The 20,349-nt window shown below is 54.6% G+C and overlaps 1 protein-coding gene across 3 annotated transcripts; it reads left to right on the top strand.

Moving 5' to 3' along the window:
• The first annotated feature begins 236 nt into the window (after positions 1–236).
• Positions 237–18,913, top strand: NLRX1 (NLR family member X1). Of its 3 annotated transcripts, XM_073320931.1 has the most exons (11): positions 237–427; positions 2,180–2,378; positions 2,630–2,735; positions 3,505–3,638; positions 7,112–7,187; positions 8,673–8,770; positions 9,379–9,995; positions 10,857–12,268; positions 14,849–14,935; positions 16,512–16,763; positions 17,474–18,913. In XM_073320931.1, exons 4-11 carry the CDS (start codon positions 3,524–3,526, stop codon positions 17,790–17,792), a joined length of 2,976 nt encoding a protein of 991 aa, XP_073177032.1. In that variant the 5' UTR covers positions 237–427; positions 2,180–2,378; positions 2,630–2,735; positions 3,505–3,523; the 3' UTR covers positions 17,793–18,913. The 3 variants fall into 3 exon arrangements, with proteins under 3 accessions (XP_073177032.1, XP_073177033.1, XP_073177034.1); XM_073320932.1 differs by lacking the exon at positions 2,180–2,378; XM_073320933.1 differs by lacking the exons at positions 2,180–2,378; positions 2,630–2,735.
• Positions 18,914–20,349: the final 1,436 nt, after the last annotated feature.

Genomic DNA, 20,349 nt, shown 5'->3' with positions numbered 1-20,349 from the left:
CAAGGTGTTTAGGTTCCTAACAGCCATAGATTTCCATTGACTTTGAGGCTCTGGGCCTTTTTGCACCGGAATAACTTTCGCAGTGCTAATGGAGGAGCTGTCTTTTGCTCTCCTCTCCCTCTCCTTCTCTGTGGTTTCACCACCCCGGCTTATTTTTGGCAGCTTCCCCAGCTGTAGAGGCGGTGGGAGGGGCCAGAGCTGCAGGAAGTTACAGCTGCAAGGAAGCAGCCAGAGAGAAGCTGTCAGAGAACGAACTAAAAACACAGAAAGGAAAGGGAGGGACGCTCTCTGGCACGGGGCAACATTTAACAGCTGCCAGGGATGGCAGAGATACAACTGCATGCAGTGATGGGTGGGGAAGAGCGATTCCAAATGGACCGAAGGCTGTGGGACTAACACACAGCAGCTGGCTGAGAAAACACTCTAGGTAACTTTTGATCTTCCAGAGTCTCATTTTTCCTCAGTCCCCATTCTCTGAGCCGGCTGGGTCCCTGCTCCCCCTAGTCCGAGCACACAGCGGCTCAGAAGCCAGAGCCCTGATTTCCTTCATCTCTGGCTTTCTCTGGTGGGCTGGGTTCTGAGCAAGGGGCTGGTTTTTAACAGAAACGACTGGTGTATTTCTGCTCTGTGGCGGGGACCGTGTAAGACAGAATGAGCAGGAAACTGGCTTATCTCTCCTAGGCAATGGTAACGGGGTCTGTGGGGTTCATGGCAGCAGGGACCTCTGTGCTGACCTTGTGGGGCTGCCCTGAGCAGAGGCTGCAAAAGTAAGTCCCTAGACTGGTGGCTCTGGGACACTGTGACCCAGTTTGGGTTTCACCCCAAACATGCCCCTCCCAGAGCAGCATCCCTGCCCAGCTATTGATAGAAATAGAACAGCTGGGACCCCAGGCAGTGGGCTTCACAGCACCCTGCCTTTCAAATTCAGGGGTCTGCTGAGTTACAGGAGCATAGGGGACAGCAAAACGTGCCCGTGAAGTCGGGTGGGCATGGAGCCCTGGACTCGAAGTCAGGACTCCTGGGTTCTAGTCCCAGCTTTGCTAACAAGTGTCTAGTGGTTACCACAAGGGACTCCAAAGCCAGACCTTCTTGGGTTCTATTTCAGCTCTGTTATGGGCCTGCTCTGTACCTCAGTTTCCCCAGCAGTAAAATGGGTATAATCAATGAGACAGACCCTCCTTCAGAAAGGGCTCTGAGATGGGTAGATGAAAAGCATCCGAAAGGGCTCGGTGAGTCGTCGCAGCTCCGGCCCCACTCAAGAGGGCGGCACAGGAGAGCCCAGAGCCCAGGTAGCTTCCCTGGGACCAGAGGTTTCCTGTTGTGTGGTTTGGAAACTCTCAGGGTGCCTGAAACACAAGGCAGAGGAGAGGTGAGGCGAGGCTGAGCAGCTTGCTGTGTGGGGATTCCCGCCCAGGTAATGACAGCTTGGGGAGGGAAAGACACCCTGCTCGCATGTCACCTGTTAACCCTTCAGTGCCCTCCCTACATCTACCAGTGATGGAATGCCCCCAGACCCAGCCACAGCTAAACCCAGATGCAACGACCAACTCCTTTTCTCACACTGGGCAGGAGTCCCTGAGCCTTACAGCGCAGATGGAGAAGGGCAGGGCTGGCATCCCGCTCCCAGCACTGAGAAGCCTCAGAGGAGGCAATGCCCACAACTTGCTCCCCTGGGGACAGTCAGACATGGCCTGGAGCAGAGACTGGTATTAGTCAGTTGAGAGAGGATGAACCAGGTGTTCCCTGGACACATATGTTCTCCTGTTCTGGCTGCTCACAAAGATCATGGATTCAGCAATTGGCAGCAGCTGTCTGGGCTGGAAACAAGCTTGTTCCGCTTTAAATTTGACTCTTGCTCCAGTTTACCCTTGCCTCAGAGTTGCTAAACTCCCGCTGCATTCAACAGGTGTGCAGAGCAAGGGGGCCCCACACCTGCTCGGTGGGGATCCATTCAGCCCTGACAAACATGGATGGCAGCAGCAACCCCACTCCCGACTGTTTTTGGCCCAGACTCTCCAATGCAGCCCCTGGTAGGGTGCTCCCGAGCGCTGCTCTCTGCAAGCCTGAAAGCAGCAGGCCAGATTTCAGCTTGACAAGTACTCCTTTTCTCTCTCCCCTGTTGCTTTAAGGGGAGGAGGCTACGGGTTTGCCCTAAGCCTGTGTCTCATTTCTCCAACAGAGCAGCCAGCACAGGCTGCCAGGCTCAGGATAGAGGGCTCTGTGCCGGCTGCCACTGCAGCACTGGAGAGAGACATGAATGCAGCAGGAGACGGTCTCCTCAGTGGGCCCCTGGGATCTGTCTGGTAGAGAAGGTCACCGGCCTGTCCTTCCCCTGACTGCCACTGACAGGCCAAGGGGAAAAGCCTGTAACCACTCAGGTATTTGGAGGGGGGAGGGCATAAGGGGGAGAGGATGGATATTTCTCTCCTCTAACACTACAGAGCTACCAATAGGGTGACCAGATGTCCCGATTTTATAGGGACAGTCCTAATTTTTGGGTCTTTTTCTTATATAGGCTCCTATTACCCTCCACCCCCTCTCCCGATTTTTCACATTTGCTGTCTGGTCACCCTAGCTGCCAACACTCCCCATGTCAGCGGGACTCTCACCTTTGATCTCTTTCTTAAAGCCCCTACCCCTGGAGTCACCTGGTTGTGGGAGACTCTCTAAACAGCACCAGCCAAAGTAAATGTGAAGCCTCTCGTCAGGAGAGAGAAGTCTGGATCCCCAAGAAGGTAAAGAAAGACTCAAATGTCATTATTGAATAAGTAGTGCGATCTTCAGGTGGGGAGGGCCTGACTCACGATTTTGAAGGGGGGGGAGTGACACTGCTCCTTCACCTCCTGCTCTGTCTCTTTCTTCCCCTAAATTAACTGAATGAGAACAGCTGCAGCCCCTCGCTCAGGTGATTGGTTAAGAACCTTAGGTGCTTAGAACTATTGTTTTGCCTGACCCAGAGACCCTCCTTTGCTTGTGACTCAGGTGGCAAAAAACTCCCACCAGTACAATGGGCTTGACTCTTCTCTTGCTCACATCCGTTCCCTGTGATAATCCATTTAAACCAGTGTGAGAAGAGAGGGAGGCCCCCAAAGTGCAGTAAAGCTGCAGGGCACCAGCTAATCACTACAGAGGTCAGGAAGGGGATCTCCCCAGTGCTGCAGACAGGGTAGAAGACTGAGCGGATGGCCTGATACTATGGGTTTGCACAGGGAAGAGCTGTCTTGAGGGCCCCCTCTCTGCTCCAAGATTGCTAATCTCTCTGCTTGGTGGGGAGAGCACTATTTATGCTTGCCTCTTGGTGTGAGAGCCCAAGGAGGAAGGGTGAATGAAGCAAGCTTTGGGCTTCCGCTCATGCAAGATGATGCTGGTTCCTTAGCCCTCAGGTGTGTCCTGGGGTAGGCTGGGCTTTGCTAACCTGGCCCTCACAGCACACAGCTCAGTGGTGGGACTGAGGACCCCAGCGGCGTGGTCCACCTCCCCAAGTGATTGCTCTCTGCATTTCAGCTGAAGCAAGTCCCCTGCCATGCAGTGCCCGAGATGTCTGCCCCAGGCTGGGACCCGCTGGAGCAGGATCCAGGGCCCCAAGCTCGGAGGCCGAGAGATTACGTGCATGCTGCTGTCCCCCAGCTCTGCACCAGGTAAGCAGCCGTTGGGTGAGAGCAGCTGAGGTGAGAAGCCTCTTACCTGGCTTTCCCCAGAGCCCAATCCCTTTGGAGTGAAATTTGCAGCTCCCTGTTATGGCTGCAGGTGGAATCACTGGATTCTACCTTCTGGGGCAGCATGATCTTATGAGTGGGGCAGGGGAATCAGGATGCCTGGGTTCTGTTCCTGGCTCTGAGAGGGTGGGAAGGTCTAGAGACTACAGCAAGGGGCTGGGAGCCCAGTTCTTCTACTGGCGCTGCCCCGACTCACCTAGTGACCATGGCCATATCACAGTCATGTCCTGTGTGTGAATTCCCCACTGATGAAACTGCGTTAAGACAAAAGCACGGTGGGTCTAAGGTTGGGTGCTGGGTTTTGGGGGCTTGGGATGGCAGCAGTTCTGCCTGGGCCCAGCTCACACTGCAGCCAGTCTGTGCTGCTTTGTCAGAGGAGACTTGCTGGCCTAGTTATGTCACTTCTAATTGCACCATTCTGGCGGGGAGGTGGTGTTTGTGCAAAGTGTTTCCTTCTAGTTTACATAGAGGCAGTGCAGGGCAGGGGTCTGGGAGACAGACCTCCTGGGTTCTATTCCCAGCTGTGCCACTGACTCACTGGATGACTTTGAGCAAGTCACTTGACTACTTTGTGCCTCAGTTTCCCCATCTGTAAAATGGAGTTAATGGTAGTGACCTCCTTAGTGAAGTGCTTTGCGTGGATGGACAGTGCTAGAGAAGGGGAAAAACATTGGGGCAATAAGTGGAAAATCCAGTCCTGAGTGGATGACTGGGGGGAGATATTCCCACATGCCCTGGCACCAGGAGGCAGAGACCTCAGTGGGGGAATTCCCTGGGAGGTTATTTGCAGGTCAGGCTGTGCCACTGCTGGGAAGAATTCTCTGGCTCATGTGATGCGGTGCCCTCGATGCTTGCTCATAACTTAGCACTTAGAGCCTGCTTTTTACAGGAGCTGAGCACCTGCAGCTACCACTGGAATCAGCAGGATCTGCACCAAAGCAGGCCCAGGGTCTGCAAAGCATCGCATCCTGTATTAACAAGAGTGTCCTAAGTAAGACACGGGAGGTCATTGTCCCACTCTGGTTGGCTCTGGTGAGGCCCTAGCTGGAGTACCCATGGCCAGTTCTGGGGGCCACGCTTTAGGAAAGATGTGGAGAAATCGGAGAGAGTCCAGAGGAGAGCAACAAAAATGCTCAAAGTTTGGAAAACCTGATCTCTGAGAAAAGGTTGAAAGACTTGGGTATGTTTCGTCAAGAGAAGGCTGAGGGGCACCTGATAAGTCTGCCAATACGTAAAAGGTTGTTCTCCTTGTCCATCGAGGGCAGGACAACAAGGACTCAGCTAAGTTTGCAACAAGGGAGAGTGTGACGAAGTGGGACTGTTCTTAATGTCAGGTTTCAGAGTAACAGCCGTGTTAGTCTGTATTCGCAAAAAGAAAAGGAGTACTTGTGGCACCTTAGAGACTAACCAATTTATTTGAGTATGAGCTTTCGTGAGCTACAGCTCACTTCATCGGGTGCATACCATGGAAACTGGCAATTTATTTGAGCTCATACTCAAATAAATTGGTTAGTCTCTAAGGTGCCACAAGTACTCCTTTTCTTTTTGTTCTTAATGTATCCTCTGAATAGTGTGGGGGTGCCTCAGTTTCCCCTGTGCAGTTCTTAAGTATCTAGGTGGTGGGGTAAGGCTGTATGATCATTGCAGAGCCCTAGAGGACAGGTATGTGCAGGGGTCTGGACACACAGAATGGCCAACACCCTGTTTCCTGGCAACTGATGGCCTGGCATTCCCCCCCGCCCCTGAGGTGAGAGCTAAAGGGTTGGAGAACAAAGGGATCAGGTGCCCTCCTGGCCCGGAAAGGGACAAAGCCCAGAGGAGGAGGGGCTGGAGGGAGTTTTCAGTTTGAGCCTGGCTGGAGAAATGCAGTGAAAGGCAGACATGGTTGTCTGGCTCACTGCCCCCCAAAATGGACCCAGCTGAGGGGTCCGGTTCTCTGCACCTACAAGCTCTGTTTTAGACCATGTTCCTGTCTAATAAACCTCTGTTTTACTGGCTGGCTGAGTGTCACATCTGACTGCGAAGTTGGGGGGCAGGACCCTCTGGCTTCCCCAGGACCCCGCCTGGGCAGACTCACTGTGGGAAGCGCACGGAGGGGCAGAGGAGGCTGACTGCTCTGAGGTCAGACCCAGGAAGGTGGGAGCTGTGTGAGCTGTGTGTCCTGCAGACAGGCTGCTCACAGAAAGGAGACTGCCCCAGCGTCCTGACTGGTTTCATGGGGAGCAGTTCCAGAGCATCGCCCAGGGACTCCGTGACAGAGAGTTAGGTTGGATATTAGGAAAAACTTTCTGTCTCTCTAAGGACAGTTGAGTGCTGGCACAGGTTACCTCGGGAGGTTGGGGAGTCTCCGTCATCGGAGGGTTTTAAGTGCAGGTGTGATGCAGCAGAGAGGGGGAGTGTTGACCTGGGAATGTGGCAGGGGAGTTTCACTGGGGATGGGAAACCTGAGAGCCTGTAGCCTGAGCCAGGAGCGGGAGGTAACACCTCTGCCCGGGAATGTGGACGGAGGCTGCAGGAGAGAGCCTGCTGGGGGGGGTTAGTTTTTCAGTTTGGTGCTGGGTGGTGGAACGCAGGGAACCCCAGGGCTGGGGTCTAAGCTCCCTGCTCCCCCAGAAGGACTTGACTGAGGGGTCCTGGTTGTACCCACAAGCTCTGTTTTAGACTGTGTTCCTTCTGTCCAATAAACCTTCTGTTTTACTGGCTGGCTGAGAGTCACAGTGAATCCCAGGAAGAGGGGTACAGGCCTCGGACTCCCCCACACTCTGTGACAACAGGGTAGACAAACACCTTTTAGGGATGGTCTAGGTTTACTTCGTCCTGCCTTAGCACAGGTGGTTGGACTAGCTGACCTCTCGAGGTCCCTTCCAGCCTGATATTTCTATGATTTCTGTGATATTAGCTAATTGATCCTCACAACCCCCTTGGGGGGGGGGAGTATTGTCCCTCACAGGGAGGCACAGACAGGGGAAATACCAAGGCCAGAGAGTAAGACAGTGGCAGAGACAGGATTTGAACAGTGGAGCTCCTGTCTCCCAAGCCTATGCTCTGAACATAAGCCCATGACTCTGCAGGCAGGTGTCTCCCTGGGGCTCGAATCTGGCATCGCTGCCTTAGCATCCTGTTCCCTGGCCGTGCACAGATGCACACTACATGGAGCATGGTCCGGTCCAGGCCACATGGAGCCAGAACCCTGGGGAAGGTGCACAGAACATCCTGGCTGTCTGGGCCTCCGGTGCTGCTGGAGCAAGGCTCCTTCCTCCTCTTTCTGGGAGTGCAGAGGAAGAAGGGTGCTAAGCGGTGGTCGGTACCCTGGGGGGCGGGTGGCAGGCGACGGACACCATCCTGTATCTCTCTCAATCCTGCTCTCTCTGACCTCCTGCATTCCTTCCTTTCAGGTGCCAGGAGCAGCTTCATCCTTGGGAGGATGCTTCACCCAGCTGGCAGGTTGTGCTCCAAAATGTCCCCCTCCAGGTAGGGCCTGGAGCGCCTGTGGAAGCTGGCAGGGGCATGAAGTAAAGGGGACCCAAGTGCAAGGGGTGGGTGGCTAAGGCAGCTCCCCTCACATAAAGCAATTGGTCTAATTTGTCGGTGTGGGTGTTAAAGTTAATTGAGATCCTGCCCCAGGATGCATGGCTTTGGTGGGGGGAGGCTGCTGAGGCCCTCTCAGCTGGGCTCTTCCTGATCTTTCAGAGGGACTAGCTCTGGGAGTCTGGGAACAGGCTAAGGGAGGCTGGGAACAGGCTAAGGGGCCTGTCACCCCTAGGCAACCCATTCAAACCCACCCCAGCTGATGACAGAAGGTTATGTGTGGGGAGCTGCTCAGCTTAGAAAAGAGACAACTGAGGGGGGAGATGATCGAGGTCTATGAAATCATGACTGGTGTGGAAAAAGTGCATAAGGAAGTGTTATTTACTCCTTCACATGACACAAGCAGGGGTCACCCAATGCACTTAATAGGCAGCAGGTTTAAAACAACAATAGGAAGGACTACTTCACACAACGCACAGTTAGCCTGTGGAATTCATTGCCAGGGGATGCTGTGCAGGTCAGTAGTATAACTGGGTTCAAAAAAGAACTAGATAAGTTCATGGAGGGTAGGTCCACAAAGGCTATTGGCCAAGATTGTCAGGGATGCAACCCCATGCTCTGGGTGCCCCTACACCTCTGATGGCCAGAAGTTGGTAGTGGACGACAGGGGATGGCTCACTCAATAATTGCGCTTTTCTGTTCATCTCATCTAAAGCATCTGGCCCCAGCCACTGTTGGTGACAGGACACTGGTCCATTCTTATATAAGGTGGCTTGTTGCTATTTGGTGGTCCTTATGAAATGAGTTTGGCCTCTGCCCAGTTCCCAGTGGACAAGTATTCACATAACAAACAGCCCCCGGCACTAACAGGCCCCCCCTTGTTCTCTGGCTCAGAGGAGAGATCGAAGCCTGAGTGCAAACTGAACTCCTGAATGGGTCCCTCGATGGCAGGCCTGAGACAGATAGGTTGGGGGGAGCTTGCCTGGCTCCTGCTGGAGCCAGACCTGGTCTCAGGATAAAGTGGGCACATTTTGCAGCTCAGAGCTCAAACAAGGGGAGGTTCTCTTTGGGCTGAGTTGGAAGAAGCAGGTCCTGGTTTGTTGTCTTCAGGTTCCCCATTTCCCACAATGCCCCTGGAGCTGACATGGGTCCTACTGCAGTTGTGCTTTCCCCAGTTCTTCTCGCACCACTGTGTTTGCACACAAGCTGCTCCCTTCCTTCGTTTCGGAAGTGTTTTGTCACTGGCAGGGAGGCAGTTTCCCTGTGGCCGGGGCTGAGGGGTTGGCTGGTGAGCTAACCATGTCTTTGGCTGGGATGTCCAGGTTCACTCAAGCTGCAGCCTGCCCCAGCTCTGGGCCGTTGGGACAGACTCTGCTGTCCCACTCTGGGCTTTGCTCTCTCAACAATTCCCTGCCTGCTTCCTTGCAGGAGCTTTGCTCGCTACCAAGGAGGATTCCAGGAGAGTGCGTCTCAGCCGAGCTCCTCCCGGCCTGGCCAGATGGCCCTGAGGAACGTGGCCTCTTCCGGTAAGGCCCCGTGCTTCTGCCACGCTGTAGGAGCCCATCACAGAGGGGCAGTGCTGAGGTGGTAGGGTGTGCTTGGGACTGGGAGTCAGGTGAGCAGGCTGGGATGCAGTCACTGACCCGGGTGAGGTGCGGTGGTTAGAAAAGGAGACAGAGTGTCAGGAGTCCTGGGTTCTATTCCCTGTTCTGTCGCTGACTCGCTGCGGGGCCCTGGAGCCAGCGGGCTCCTCACCCTGTGTGAAACAGAGAGGGTCACCATGCCCCTCCAACCCTTCGTAGTGTGCTGGGGGGGTCTTTAGATGGGGAAATGTTACCTCTGTACAAAGCAATATTAAAGGCACCGTCTTGGCAGGTCAGGTTGGGCTGTGGGGGTGGGGAGTGGACAGCACGAGTGCTGCTCCAATACAGGAATGAAGGGGGGAGCTAGCTGGATCCGGGGGTTCCTGGGCTTTGTTAGTGCTTGGAGCAGCCGGTGCCGGGACTGCGCTGCGGGACTCTAGCGCTGGGGGTACTGGAGGGGCTCCAGCAATTTGGAAACTTGAGACAGCCTTCGCCCTCCCCCCCGACCCGTATTTGTGAGCATCTCTCTACTCCCCCCCCCCACCCCTCAGACGCCATTCAGAAGCACCGGAAGAGCCTGTCTGACTGGTTCAGCCACCAGCCCAATGAGGAGAGGCAGTTCGGCCCATCCTTCTCACTGGACACCATCCACGTGGACCCGGTCATCAGGGAGAGCTCCCTGGAGGAGATCTTGAAGCCCTCGCCTGACCTGACCATCCTGAACCAGTTCCAGTCCCCTTGTAGCCGGACCATCGGCCTCCAGAACCTGTTCGACGCGGACGCCTGCGGGCAGCAGGTGAAGAATGTGGTGCTGTACGGCACAGTGGGCACAGGGAAGAGCACCCTCATCAAAAAGATGGTGGTGGACTGGTGCCATGGGCGCCTGCCCCACTTCGAGTTGGTCATCCCCTTCTCCTGCGAGGACCTGTCCCAGAGCAACGTGCCCGTCTCGCTACGGCGCCTCATCACCAAAAAGTACCTGCACCTCAAGGAGGTGTTGCCGCTGCTGGGCTCCACCAACCTCAAGGTGCTCGTTATCCTCCATGGCCTGGAGCGGCTCAACTTGGACTTCCGGCTGTCTGGCACTGAGCTCTGCTGCGACCCTAACGAGGCCGTGCCTCCCTCCACCATCGTGGTCAACCTGCTGAGGAAGTACCTGCTGCCAGAGGTTGGTGTTCCTCCCCACCCGGTGCTGTGAGCAGGTAGAAACGGGGATCCCGGGAGCATTGCCCAGAACCCACTCCTTGGTGGGGCCTCTACTGGCCCTGACTGGCTGGTAAAAGGCACAGCAAGGAGCTTCCCCACACCCCCTGTGCTGGAAGGACACCCACGCCCCTCATGGCCCTTAGGAGGGAGAGGGGAGTCCAGTCTTCAAAGCTCATTCAGTCTTTGGCCTCCCTGCACAGGCTGGGAACAAAGAGGCCGATCCGTGCCAGCTGGGAGGGTTGTTTCTTGACAACCTGCAGTTATCGATGTAACATAGCAAATGCAACCCCAAGGTGGTTCCTGACCCAAAGAACGGACAGCCTAAATGGAAGGTGGCAAATCCAGAAGGCATGGGGGAATGGGTGTCGGCGGAGGGGTGAGGCGAATGAACGGAGGGGGTTGCTAAGGTGGCACGACATGCCCCATCTTAGTGCTGGCGGTTCTGACCTGTTGTGCCATCAGTACGGGCTGCGGCATGAGGGATTTGTAGAAAAAGGCAATGTGTGGGAGTCCATCAGCCGGACTGAGATCCCCTAAGCTCCCCTCACACCCAGCCTCAGATAGCGATGATGTTAAATCACTGCTGCCCTGGGCTGGATGTGAACCAGCAGCCTTGAGGTAATCATCACCTTAATCCCATCCAGTCCTTGCCCTTCCTCCTCAAGTCATTTAGTCATATAGGGCCTGACACAAGGCACTCTGACACCAGTGAGAGGTTTCCTATTGAGGTCAGTGGGCTCTGGATCAGGCCAGTAATGGTTTGACAGAGAAAGAGAGGGACTGTATTAAATCCCAGCTTTGTGCATCTCTGCTCTGGTTGCAGGCCAGCATCATCGTCACCACGCGCCCATCCGCCGTGCGCCGGATCCCCAGCAAGTACGTGGGCCGCTATGCCGAGATCTGTGGCTTCTCTGACACCAATCTCCAGAAGCAGTACTTCCAGATGCGCCTGAGCCAGCCCGGCTGCAACGGCAGCGGGAGCAGCAGCAACTCGGATGAGCGGGACAACCTGGTGGAGATGCTTTCGAGGAATCTGGAGCGCCACAACCAGATCGCGGCTGCTTGCTTCCTGCCCTCTTACTGCTGGCTGGTCTGCACCACTCTGCACTTCCTCTACTTCACCAAGTCGGTGCCTCCCGGCCAGACCCTGACGGGCATCTACACCAGCTTCCTGCGGCTCAACTTCAGCGGGGAGATCCTGGACAGCACCGACCCCACCAACGTCTCCATGATGAAATACGTAGCCAAGACGGTGGGCAAGCTGGCCCATGAGGGGGTGATTTCCCGCCAGACCTGCTTCTCGGATGAAGACCTGCAGAAGTGCTTCGAAGTGGAGATGAAGACGGAGGGTGAGCTTAACCTCCTCAATGTCTTCCGCACTGACGTCTTCCGCTTCTTCCTCACGCCCTGCGTTCAGCCGGGCAAGGAGCACACCTTTGTCTTCACCATCCCTGCCATGCAGGAGTACCTGGCAGCCCTCTACGTGGTGCTGGGCGAGAAGAAGACCCTGGCACAGCGGGTGGGGAAGGAGGTGTCTGAGGTCATCGGCAAGGTAAGCGAGGACGTGACTCTGGTGCTGAGCATCGTCTCCAAGGTCCTCCCCCTGCGCATCCTGCCGCTGCTCTTCGGCCTACTCAAGATGTTCCCCCGCTTCTTCAACCGGCTCAGTGGCAAGGACCGCGACACCATTGCCCACACCATGGCGGTGGAGATGTTCAAGGAGGAGGACTACTTCAATGACGATGTGCTAGACCAGATCAACTCCAGCATCTTGGGGGTGGAGGGCCCCCAGCACCACCCTGACGAGGCACCGGATGATGAAGTCTTTGAGCTCTTCCCTATCTTCATGGGCGGGCTCCTGTCGCGCCGCAACCGGGCCCTCCTGGAGCAGCTTGGCTGCTCCATCAAGAACCTGGCAGCCTTTGAGATTGCCAACGCTATGAAGAAGACCATGATCAGGAACAGCCGCAAGTGGCTGCCCCCATCCGAGCTGATGGACTACCTCGTCTTCCTGCATGAGTTCCAGAACGAGCGCTTCACGGCTGAGGCCATCCACTCCCTCAGGACGATCAACCTCTCCTCCATCAAGATGACCCCACTCAAGTGCTCCATTCTGGCATCTGTCATGGGCACCACCAGCCATGAGGTGGAGGAGCTTAACCTGAGCTCATGCCATCTTGATGTCAACAGCCTGAGAACTCTTTTCCCTGTCCTGCTACGGTGCCGGAAGCTCCAGTGAGTGCCTCCTTCTCTGATTCTGCCCGGGGTCTAGGTCATCCATTTATATCTGGGGATGCCTTGATTGTACTCCCATCAGCAGCTTGCCTGGAGCCTGAGAGCTGCGTACAATGGTGTAAACCAGTGGTTCTCAAAACTGTGGGTCAGGACCCCAAAGTTGGTTGTGACCCTGTTTTAATGGGGTTGCCAGGGCTGGCATTAGACTTGCTGGGGCCTGGGGCTGAAGCCAAAAGTCCAAGCCCCACCGCCCAGGGATGAAGCTCTCAAGCTTCAGCTTCACACTCCCCCAGGGGGGCAGGGCTCGGGCTGTGGCTTTGGGCCCCCTTGCCTGGGGCGGAAGGGCTTGGGTTTCTGTCCCCCTTCCCGGGGTCATGGAGTAATTTTTGTTGTCAGAAAGGGGTCGCGGTGCAATGAAGTTTGAGAAACCTGATGTAAAGAGTTGCTGCCTTTGTCCGTTTTAAATACGAAGATACAGACCATGGAGACTATGAATCAGTGTACAATGCTCCTTGATCTAAGCAGCCATGCTAGATTATTGCATGCTGGGACTAGTAGTCTCAATGGATAGCAACTCTTTACAGATGATGGGTCCTTTATAGAACTCTGTGGGCTGCTGTTCAGCTGTTCTTTGAACCGTACTTGGCATCAAGGCTCTTCTAGTGGTTTTCATCTCCGTATTTCAGCTGTCAGTTCCCAAATTCCTGTTGCTTTTCAGGGCCCTTGCTTTTGTGGAATTCTATCTAAAGGCACCACAAATCCATTCAAGTAATTTTTAGATTATATTGCCAGCTCTGCTAACTTTTTATTAAAGAAGCAGAGCGGGGAGAGAGGGAGAAAGCCATTTGCCCATCATTAGATTTTACTTTAGATCAGAGTTAAGATCATTAGAGTATCTTGGACCCACTGTTTCACTTGGTACCAGAGAATAACATAAGAATGGCCATACTGGGTCAGACCAAAGGTCCATCTAGCCCAGTATCCTGTCTTCCAACCGTGGCGAATGCAAAGATGTCCCAGAGGGAATGAACAGAACAGGTAATCATCAAGTGATCCATTACCTGTACGATATATTCCATCTCTACTCCGTGCAGGGTCTTTGGTACACACTGACTCTCCATAAGCTTTGTGGAGTTGAATGATATCAGAGAGAGAAACTAAGACATAGGGACAAGGGGGCCATGAGATGCTTCCAGATTGGGTTTGGAATGTGATGGAGACTTGAACAAGATGGAAAGATACAATGTGGAGGAGGGGTACTATTCCAGACAATGGCAGCTGCGGAGCAGAAGGTTCTTGCGCCATCTCTGTTGAGATGATGCGGAGAGACAGAGGAGATTATTGGTGTGGGGATGGGATGTTAGATAAGATCTGTGAAATGGCTGCGGTGATACCACAGTGGGTTGTATAATGGAGAAGGGCAGTTTTGAACTGGATATTGAAGTGATTGGGGAAAGCAGTCAATTGCATTTTTTTAAAATATGGCCTGTTCAGAAATTTGCACCCCTCTGATTGTTTTCCCCCTCCATGGATCCTGTCTGGCTGCAGAAAAGGTGGAATCTAGAGCTGGAAAAGACCTATTTAGTCCAGGTCCTGGCCAGCTGCAAGACTCTCTTCTTGTCACTTTGCTCCTGTTTTGTCCTAGTCTCGTTTTTTAAATATGCCTGGTATTGCAATCTCACCTTCTACCAGAAGGTGGCAAGCTGCAATCAGGAAAGAAAGAGGGGAAGGAAAATACAGCGGGTCTGAAAAAAATGTCCCATCCCTTTGGCCAGAGAAGAATCAATACAAACACAATCAGGGAGGGAATCCATGGTGGATCCTTCCCTCTCTCTCCTCCAACATCTGAATTTCCCTTCCTGCTGGGGACTGTTCTCCCATGTACATCTCTCTGGGATTCTGTCTGAGAGCTTGTGCCATTTAGTCTTCTGGCTGGTACTGCCCCTCTTCTGGTCTGTGCATGAAAATGGGGAGCACTTTCTCCCTGTTTGGGGAAAAAATACTGTATTATCTTCCAAGCAGAGGTGATGGCTGCCTTATGGCTGACCCATAACTCGGTAGCGCCTGCCAGGAGTAATACTGAGCGTTTACATAGCACCCTTCAATGGCTTCACAGACACTAATTGGATAAGCCTGACATTCCCAGGACTGCAGGGGAGGGAGTTCAGTGTTGTTAATACTGATAGGGAAATGACTCCCCCAAGGCTGCATGTTGGCAGAGCAGGGAACAACCCCAAGAGTCCAGTTCTGTGCTTTTGGCCACAAGACGCAGGCTGCCTCTCCCACTGGGTTGCCTCAGGAGAGACCTCACCCCTTGTGGTTCTTCCTTCCTAGTCCTGGGGTGCCTGGCAGGCTAGGAGAGGTGGAGGGGGTGTTAGTGAGCAGGTGGGTGTGAGTCACACTGTAATAGGTGCACCTACATGCCCTCCATGTAGGGCAATAACCTCTACTCCGCCCTCTAGGGCCAGAGTGCGGTACTCCTACAGCAGGGGCATGTGTGGGGAGGGGCTGGGTGTTGGCCCCATAACATGAAGGGTTGACTAGCGCCACTGCTGACCTCTTGCTCTCGCCCTGTCTCAGTTTGCAGCTCAACAGCTTGGGCCCTGAAGCCTGCAGGGAGATCCGGGACCTGCTGCTGCACGACAAGTGTGTGGTGAGCACCCTGCGGTGAGTGTGCTCAGGAAAACAAGAGCCTGTCCCCCGGAGCAGGACTCTCTCTGAGACCTACCCCAACTGGTGAGGTCACTTCCTTTAGTGTGTTCGGCTGACGTGTGGTCATGGCTTTCTGGATCTCCTGGTCAGGAGTTCAAGCCGCATGCTGAACCCCGCTGTTAATGGCCTGAGTCTGAGGGATCCTGGAGAGGGGAGGTATTAGAGGGTAAGCAAATGGCTGAGAGGAAAGGCTGGGGGCAGAGCCTGCTGGTTGTTACTTTGGCCCTTACTAAGCAGGCTCGACGCTCAGCTCGGGGCCAGCTGAAGCCGCTGGTCCCCATGATCTGTGTACTGGGCAGGATCCTTAAAAGTGCTTGGACCTAGCTTTGCCAAAGGGGCCTGGATCAAGAGGGTTTTCCAGGCCATGGAGGCAATATCTGGTGTGCTCCATCGTCTTTCATTGTCCCTTTCACACTCTTTGCTGCAGCCCTTCCCTTCCCGGCTCTGCAGCCCTGCTTAGCCTGCGGTTCTCTCTAGCATGGGTTCAGGCAGAGCGGAAACTCCCTGCAGCACAATGGCAGGGCTGGGGGGAGCTGGCTGCCAGGCCAAAGCTGTATAGGACTACAGAACGCTGCCTGACTCAAACATCTTCCCCATCCATGTTGCTAGGGGAGGGTGGTGTCAGTTCTACGGGGTGGGTGAAGGGATTATGAGGGAAATGTACCGAGAGCTGAGGAAGGCATTTGAGGGAAGAATGGGGGGAGGTTTCCTATAAAGCAGGAGCACAGAAAGGAAGCTGTGGCATGCCCCCGCCAAGGCTGCGATAAAGGGAAAGCTAGGGCTAACTGAAAATTTTCCGTCAAATCCGTTTTTCAACAGAAAATTGGGTTTTCAGCTAGATGAAGTATTTTGCGAAAAGTGTTCACTTTCCATAGAAAATTCTAGTGATTTGCTTTTAAATTGAACAGTCCTATCTCCAAACCCCAAAATATTCCAATTTCAACAAGCTGCTATGGTGCCTCATGGCAGCTGTAGTTCAGTTGCTTCATGTCCCCATTCTCGTCTATGCACCAGGCTCCTCAGCTGGACTACATCTCCCATGATGCATCATGGCCAGGGAATCCCATGAAGTTCTGCCTCCCACTCCAAAAGGGGAAACCCTACTGCATCATGGGAGATGTAGTCCAACCAGGGAGCCCAGCTTATAGTGGAGAATGGAAGCATGAGGCACCTGAACTACAACTCCCACGAGGCACCGTAGCAGCATTTCCAAATTGAAGTATTTTGGTAATCAAATTTCTGCCCAAAATAAAAAAATTTCCAATGAAAATTTATACAAAACTTTTTTTTTTAAATGCTGAAATTATCTGTGGTGGGGGGAAAACCCCTCTTTTCTTTTTCCCCCTTTTTTTTCCCCTAACCAGCTCTAAGGGGGACAAGCTATTTTCTCCCCCAGAACCCTCTGTCACCCCATGTCCTGCAGCACTAAGGTATGAGCAGTAAACACCCCACTAGTCAGTACCTGTTGGGGTGGCAGCCCCATTTCCTGGCTGCCCCCTCTCCCTCTGTGACCTTCCTGTGTTGTTTTCAGGCTCTCGGACAACCCCGTGACTGAGCAGGGGGCCAAGTACTTGGCTGAGGCCATCGCAGGCAACCGCTCCCTGACACACCTGTCCCTGCTGCACACCTCCTTGGGGAACCAGGGTGTGGAAGTGATCACTCAGCACCTGGCCCAGAACCAGCACCTAAAGTTGCTCAACGTGGGCTACAATTCGGTGACGGACAAGGCAGCCCTGGAGCTGGTGGAGGTGGCTAAGAGGCATGCGACACTGAAGGAAGTGCAGTGAGTCTCCAAGTCCCTTCCCCTCACCATACAGCCAGGTCAATGTCTTCCCCGCCCCATCCATGACCCCAGACCAGGGAGCCACAGCTCAGGCATCCAGCCCGGCATCCCCTTTACGGGCACCAGCTTCCCTCCTTGGCAGCACTCCCAGCCCACAAGACCTGGCCCCTCTCCCTCTGGGTGCTCCCCCCACCCCATATCGGCTCCTTGCTGGTGGCTGCTTTAGCACTTGCTCCTTGTCAACAGCGGCCGAGCATGTCACTCATTGGCCAACCCCTCATGGCTGCTAGAGTCCTTGTCTCTCATTGGTCACTGTGCCTCCACTCATCTCTCATAGGCCACTACTCCCCTGAGCCATAGCTCATGCTTCTCTCTGATTGGTCACTGTGCCCGTACTTTGCTTCAGTGGCTTCTGCCCCATATGGCTGCACAAGTGCTTGTCCCTTATTGGTCACTGCCTTGTCCCATGCTTGTCTCTCATTGGCCACTACCTCATGCGGCTGCTTGAGGCCTTGTCCCTCAGTGGCCACCATTCGTCCACTCGTTGCCCGTTGGCTGCGGCTCCTCTCTGAGCCTGCACTCATTGGCTACTGCCCTTTGGGGCTGTTCCTGTCCTTTCATTTCATTGGCCACTGCCCCGCCATGCTCCTCTCTCATTGGTCACCAAGGGATGCCTCATGGCCCCATAACCCTGCTTCTCCCTTCCCCAGCCTGTATTTCAACGACATCAGTGAGGAGGGCAAGTGGGCCCTGCATGCACTGCGCAAGGACCGCGACGGCGTCCAGGTGCTGGTGTTCCTCACAGTGGGCACCGACGTCTCCGACTACTGGGCCTTCATCCTGAGCGTGGTGAAGAAGAACCTGCCCAACTGGGACCGCGAGCGGGTCCAGCAGCACCTCAGCCTGCTGCTGCAGGACCTGGAGTGCAGCCGCCGGCAGACCGGCAACCCCTGGAAGAAGGCCAAGTTCCTGCGGGTGGAGAACGAGGTCAAGAAGATGCTGGTTAAAATCCAGCAGGGAACCTTCTAACACCCCCCCACGCACCTCTCCATGAGCAGGATGGGAGGATGCAATGGACATAAGGACTTAACAGGGTCCGAGGGAGTCACTCTGTTAACCATTTCACCACCCCCACCACCCCAAGAGCAGGGTTCGCTTGGTGGCTGGGAGCAGGTAGTTACTTGCAGCACCACAGGGCGTGGGGGTCCTGTCGGGAGAAGCCCCAGTGCCAGGACAGCAGGAGGCACTATTTTAGGCCTGGAGTGAGGTGTGTTGGCAACGCTGGGCAGTAGAAAAGGAGGAGGCGGGGTGTGGTCAGAGCAGCTGGTCGGAGGCGGGGGAGGGGGAAGCTTGCACAGCACTGGCCCAGGCTTTAGATGGCACCGTTGCTCCCTCACTGGGATCCCATCTGCACAGCCACAGGTACCTCAGGGACGCGCCCAGTGCTAGGGTTCACTGGGCTATTTCCCAAGCAGCTCCTGGCCTCCCTTCCTGGAGTGTACTGAGGCCATGAACCCTGCACTCTCACGTGCTGCCTCTGAGCGATGCCCAAGTAGAACTACAGTGAAACCACAACACCAAGAGCCTGGGGCCTCCGTGGAAGGACTAGGGAGCATTGCCCCTTGGGAGCTGCCCTGTGCCTCCATCTGGGAAGCCCTCTGCCATTCCCAGACAGCAAGCGGCCATGGCCACGGCTGGTGAGACCCTGGCTCTGCTCCAAGGGAGCCACTTGTATTCCAAGGGAGGGGGGACTGCAGCCTGAACTCCGCAAGGGCTGAGAATGGTGCGGCCATCGGTCATGCCAAACACAGGACAGGTTTGCATGGCAAGACTCTTAAGGGCACCAGAGGGCTGAGAGCCAGTTGATCAACCAAGGGCCCGAGTCTCCTGGACCTTGTGGAGTCCTTTCTTCCAGGGTCCAGTGGCTGCCGAATGCTCCCATTCTGATCAGGGAGCATTTGACACCCGCCGTGCGCTGGTTTCAATGACGGCACAGGGGAATCGGGCCCTGGGAATCCATCCTGGGGGGAGGGTTGTGTGGACTAAGGCAGCACGAGGCCCAGTGCAGGAGAGCAGGCTGAAGGGCAGAGCAGCTCTGGAGGTGGTTCCCAGTATTGGACGCTTTGTGCAGTTCTATGTATCATTGAAACTAAACCACTTTTGTTTCCACAAACGCGAGTTGTTACCAAACTGGTCTGTTCTTCTGTGGCCAGAGCCTTCCCGAACCGATGCCACATCTCTCCTGCCATCTGCCTGGGGAGCACTACCCACTCCCATCCCTGCAGTACTTCTGTGCGGGAGGGGTGGGGGGACATTTCCTTGGCACTTCATGGGCTGATTGGGGATTGGGGGGAGGGGATTCGAGATTGTGCCGTAGCCAGGCTATGTGAGCATGGTGTGGGGAAGCAATCCAGGGAAGAGGAAGAGACCCACCTTATGGCTCGTCGGTAGGAGAGAAGGATCGGGGGTTGCAGGGCCTTAACCTGATGAAGCAGTTTCAGGCATGGGACCACCGGGGGTTGGCTTTGTGGCTGGCCTGGCTGCTTCAGCTGGGTTGAGGGGTGGACAATGGAGTCTTTCCCCTCCAGGATACCCTCTCCGCGCTGGCCTGGGACCACAGTGACTAGAGTCATTCCTCTGGATGGCTGACTGGTGCCCTGTGTGAACTGGATCTGGGTCGTCCCAGTGCTGATCCATAGAACCCACCAACCACCATTGACATCCTCAGCAGAGGGTAAGGATTGAATGGGCCAGGGATACGGAGAGACAAGCCTGAACTAGGCAGCCCAGATTCCCAGCTTCTTTTTGTGTCCTGAGTATCATAGAATCATAGAATATCAGGGTTGGAAGGGACCCCAGAAGGTCATCTAGTCCAACCCCCTGCTCAAAGCAGGACCAATTCCCAGTTAAATCATCCCAGCCAGGGCTTTGTCAAGCCTGACCTTAAAAACCTCTAAGGAAGGAGATTCTACCACCTCCCTACGTAATGCATTCCAGTGTTTCACCACCCTCTTAGTGAAAAAGTTTTTCCTAATATCCAATCTAAACCTCCCCCACTGCAACTTGAGACCATTACTCCTCGTTCTGTCATCTGCTACCATTGAGAACAGTCTAGAGCCATCCTCTTCGGAACCCCCTTTCAGGTAGTTGAAAGCCGCTATCAAATCCCCCCTCATTCTTCTCTTCTGCAGGCTAAACGGTCCCAGCTCCCTCAGCCTCTCCTCATAACTCATGTGTTCCAGTCCCCTAATAATTTTTGTTGCCCTTCGCTGGACTCTCTCCAATTTATCCACATCCTTCTTGAAGTGTGGGGCCCAAAACTGGACACAGTACTCCAGATGAGGCCTCACCAATGTCGAATAGAGGGGAACGATCACGTCCCTCGATCTGCTCGCTATGCCCCTACTTATACATCCCAAAATGCCATTGGCCTTCTTGGCAACAGGGGCACACTGCTGACTCATATCCAGCTTCTCGTCCACTGTCACCCCTAGGTCCTTTTCCGCAGAACTGCTGCCTAGCCATTCAGTCCCTAGTCTGTAGCTGTGCATTGGGTTCTTCCGTCCTAAGTGCAGGACCCTGCACT

This window comes from Lepidochelys kempii, chromosome 22 (assembly GCF_965140265.1).
Source record: "Lepidochelys kempii isolate rLepKem1 chromosome 22, rLepKem1.hap2, whole genome shotgun sequence".
Taxonomy (NCBI): Eukaryota; Metazoa; Chordata; order Testudines; family Cheloniidae; genus Lepidochelys; species Lepidochelys kempii.
The sequence above is the reverse complement of the archived record's forward strand: the minus strand, read 5'-3'. Positions and strand labels throughout refer to the sequence as shown.

Excerpts from the sequence above, each read along its gene's own strand:
- NLRX1 (XM_073320933.1), top strand. The coding sequence starts at position 3,524 with ATGCAGTGCCCGAGATGTCTGCCCCAGGCTGGGACCCGCTGGAGCAGG. Across the intron at positions 12,269-14,848 it reads CTACGGTGCCGGAAGCTCCA|TTTGCAGCTCAACAGCTTGG; the intron begins GTGAGTGCCTCC and ends GCCCTGTCTCAG. Across the intron at positions 14,936-16,511 it reads TGTGTGGTGAGCACCCTGCG|GCTCTCGGACAACCCCGTGA; the intron begins GTGAGTGTGCTC and ends TGTTGTTTTCAG.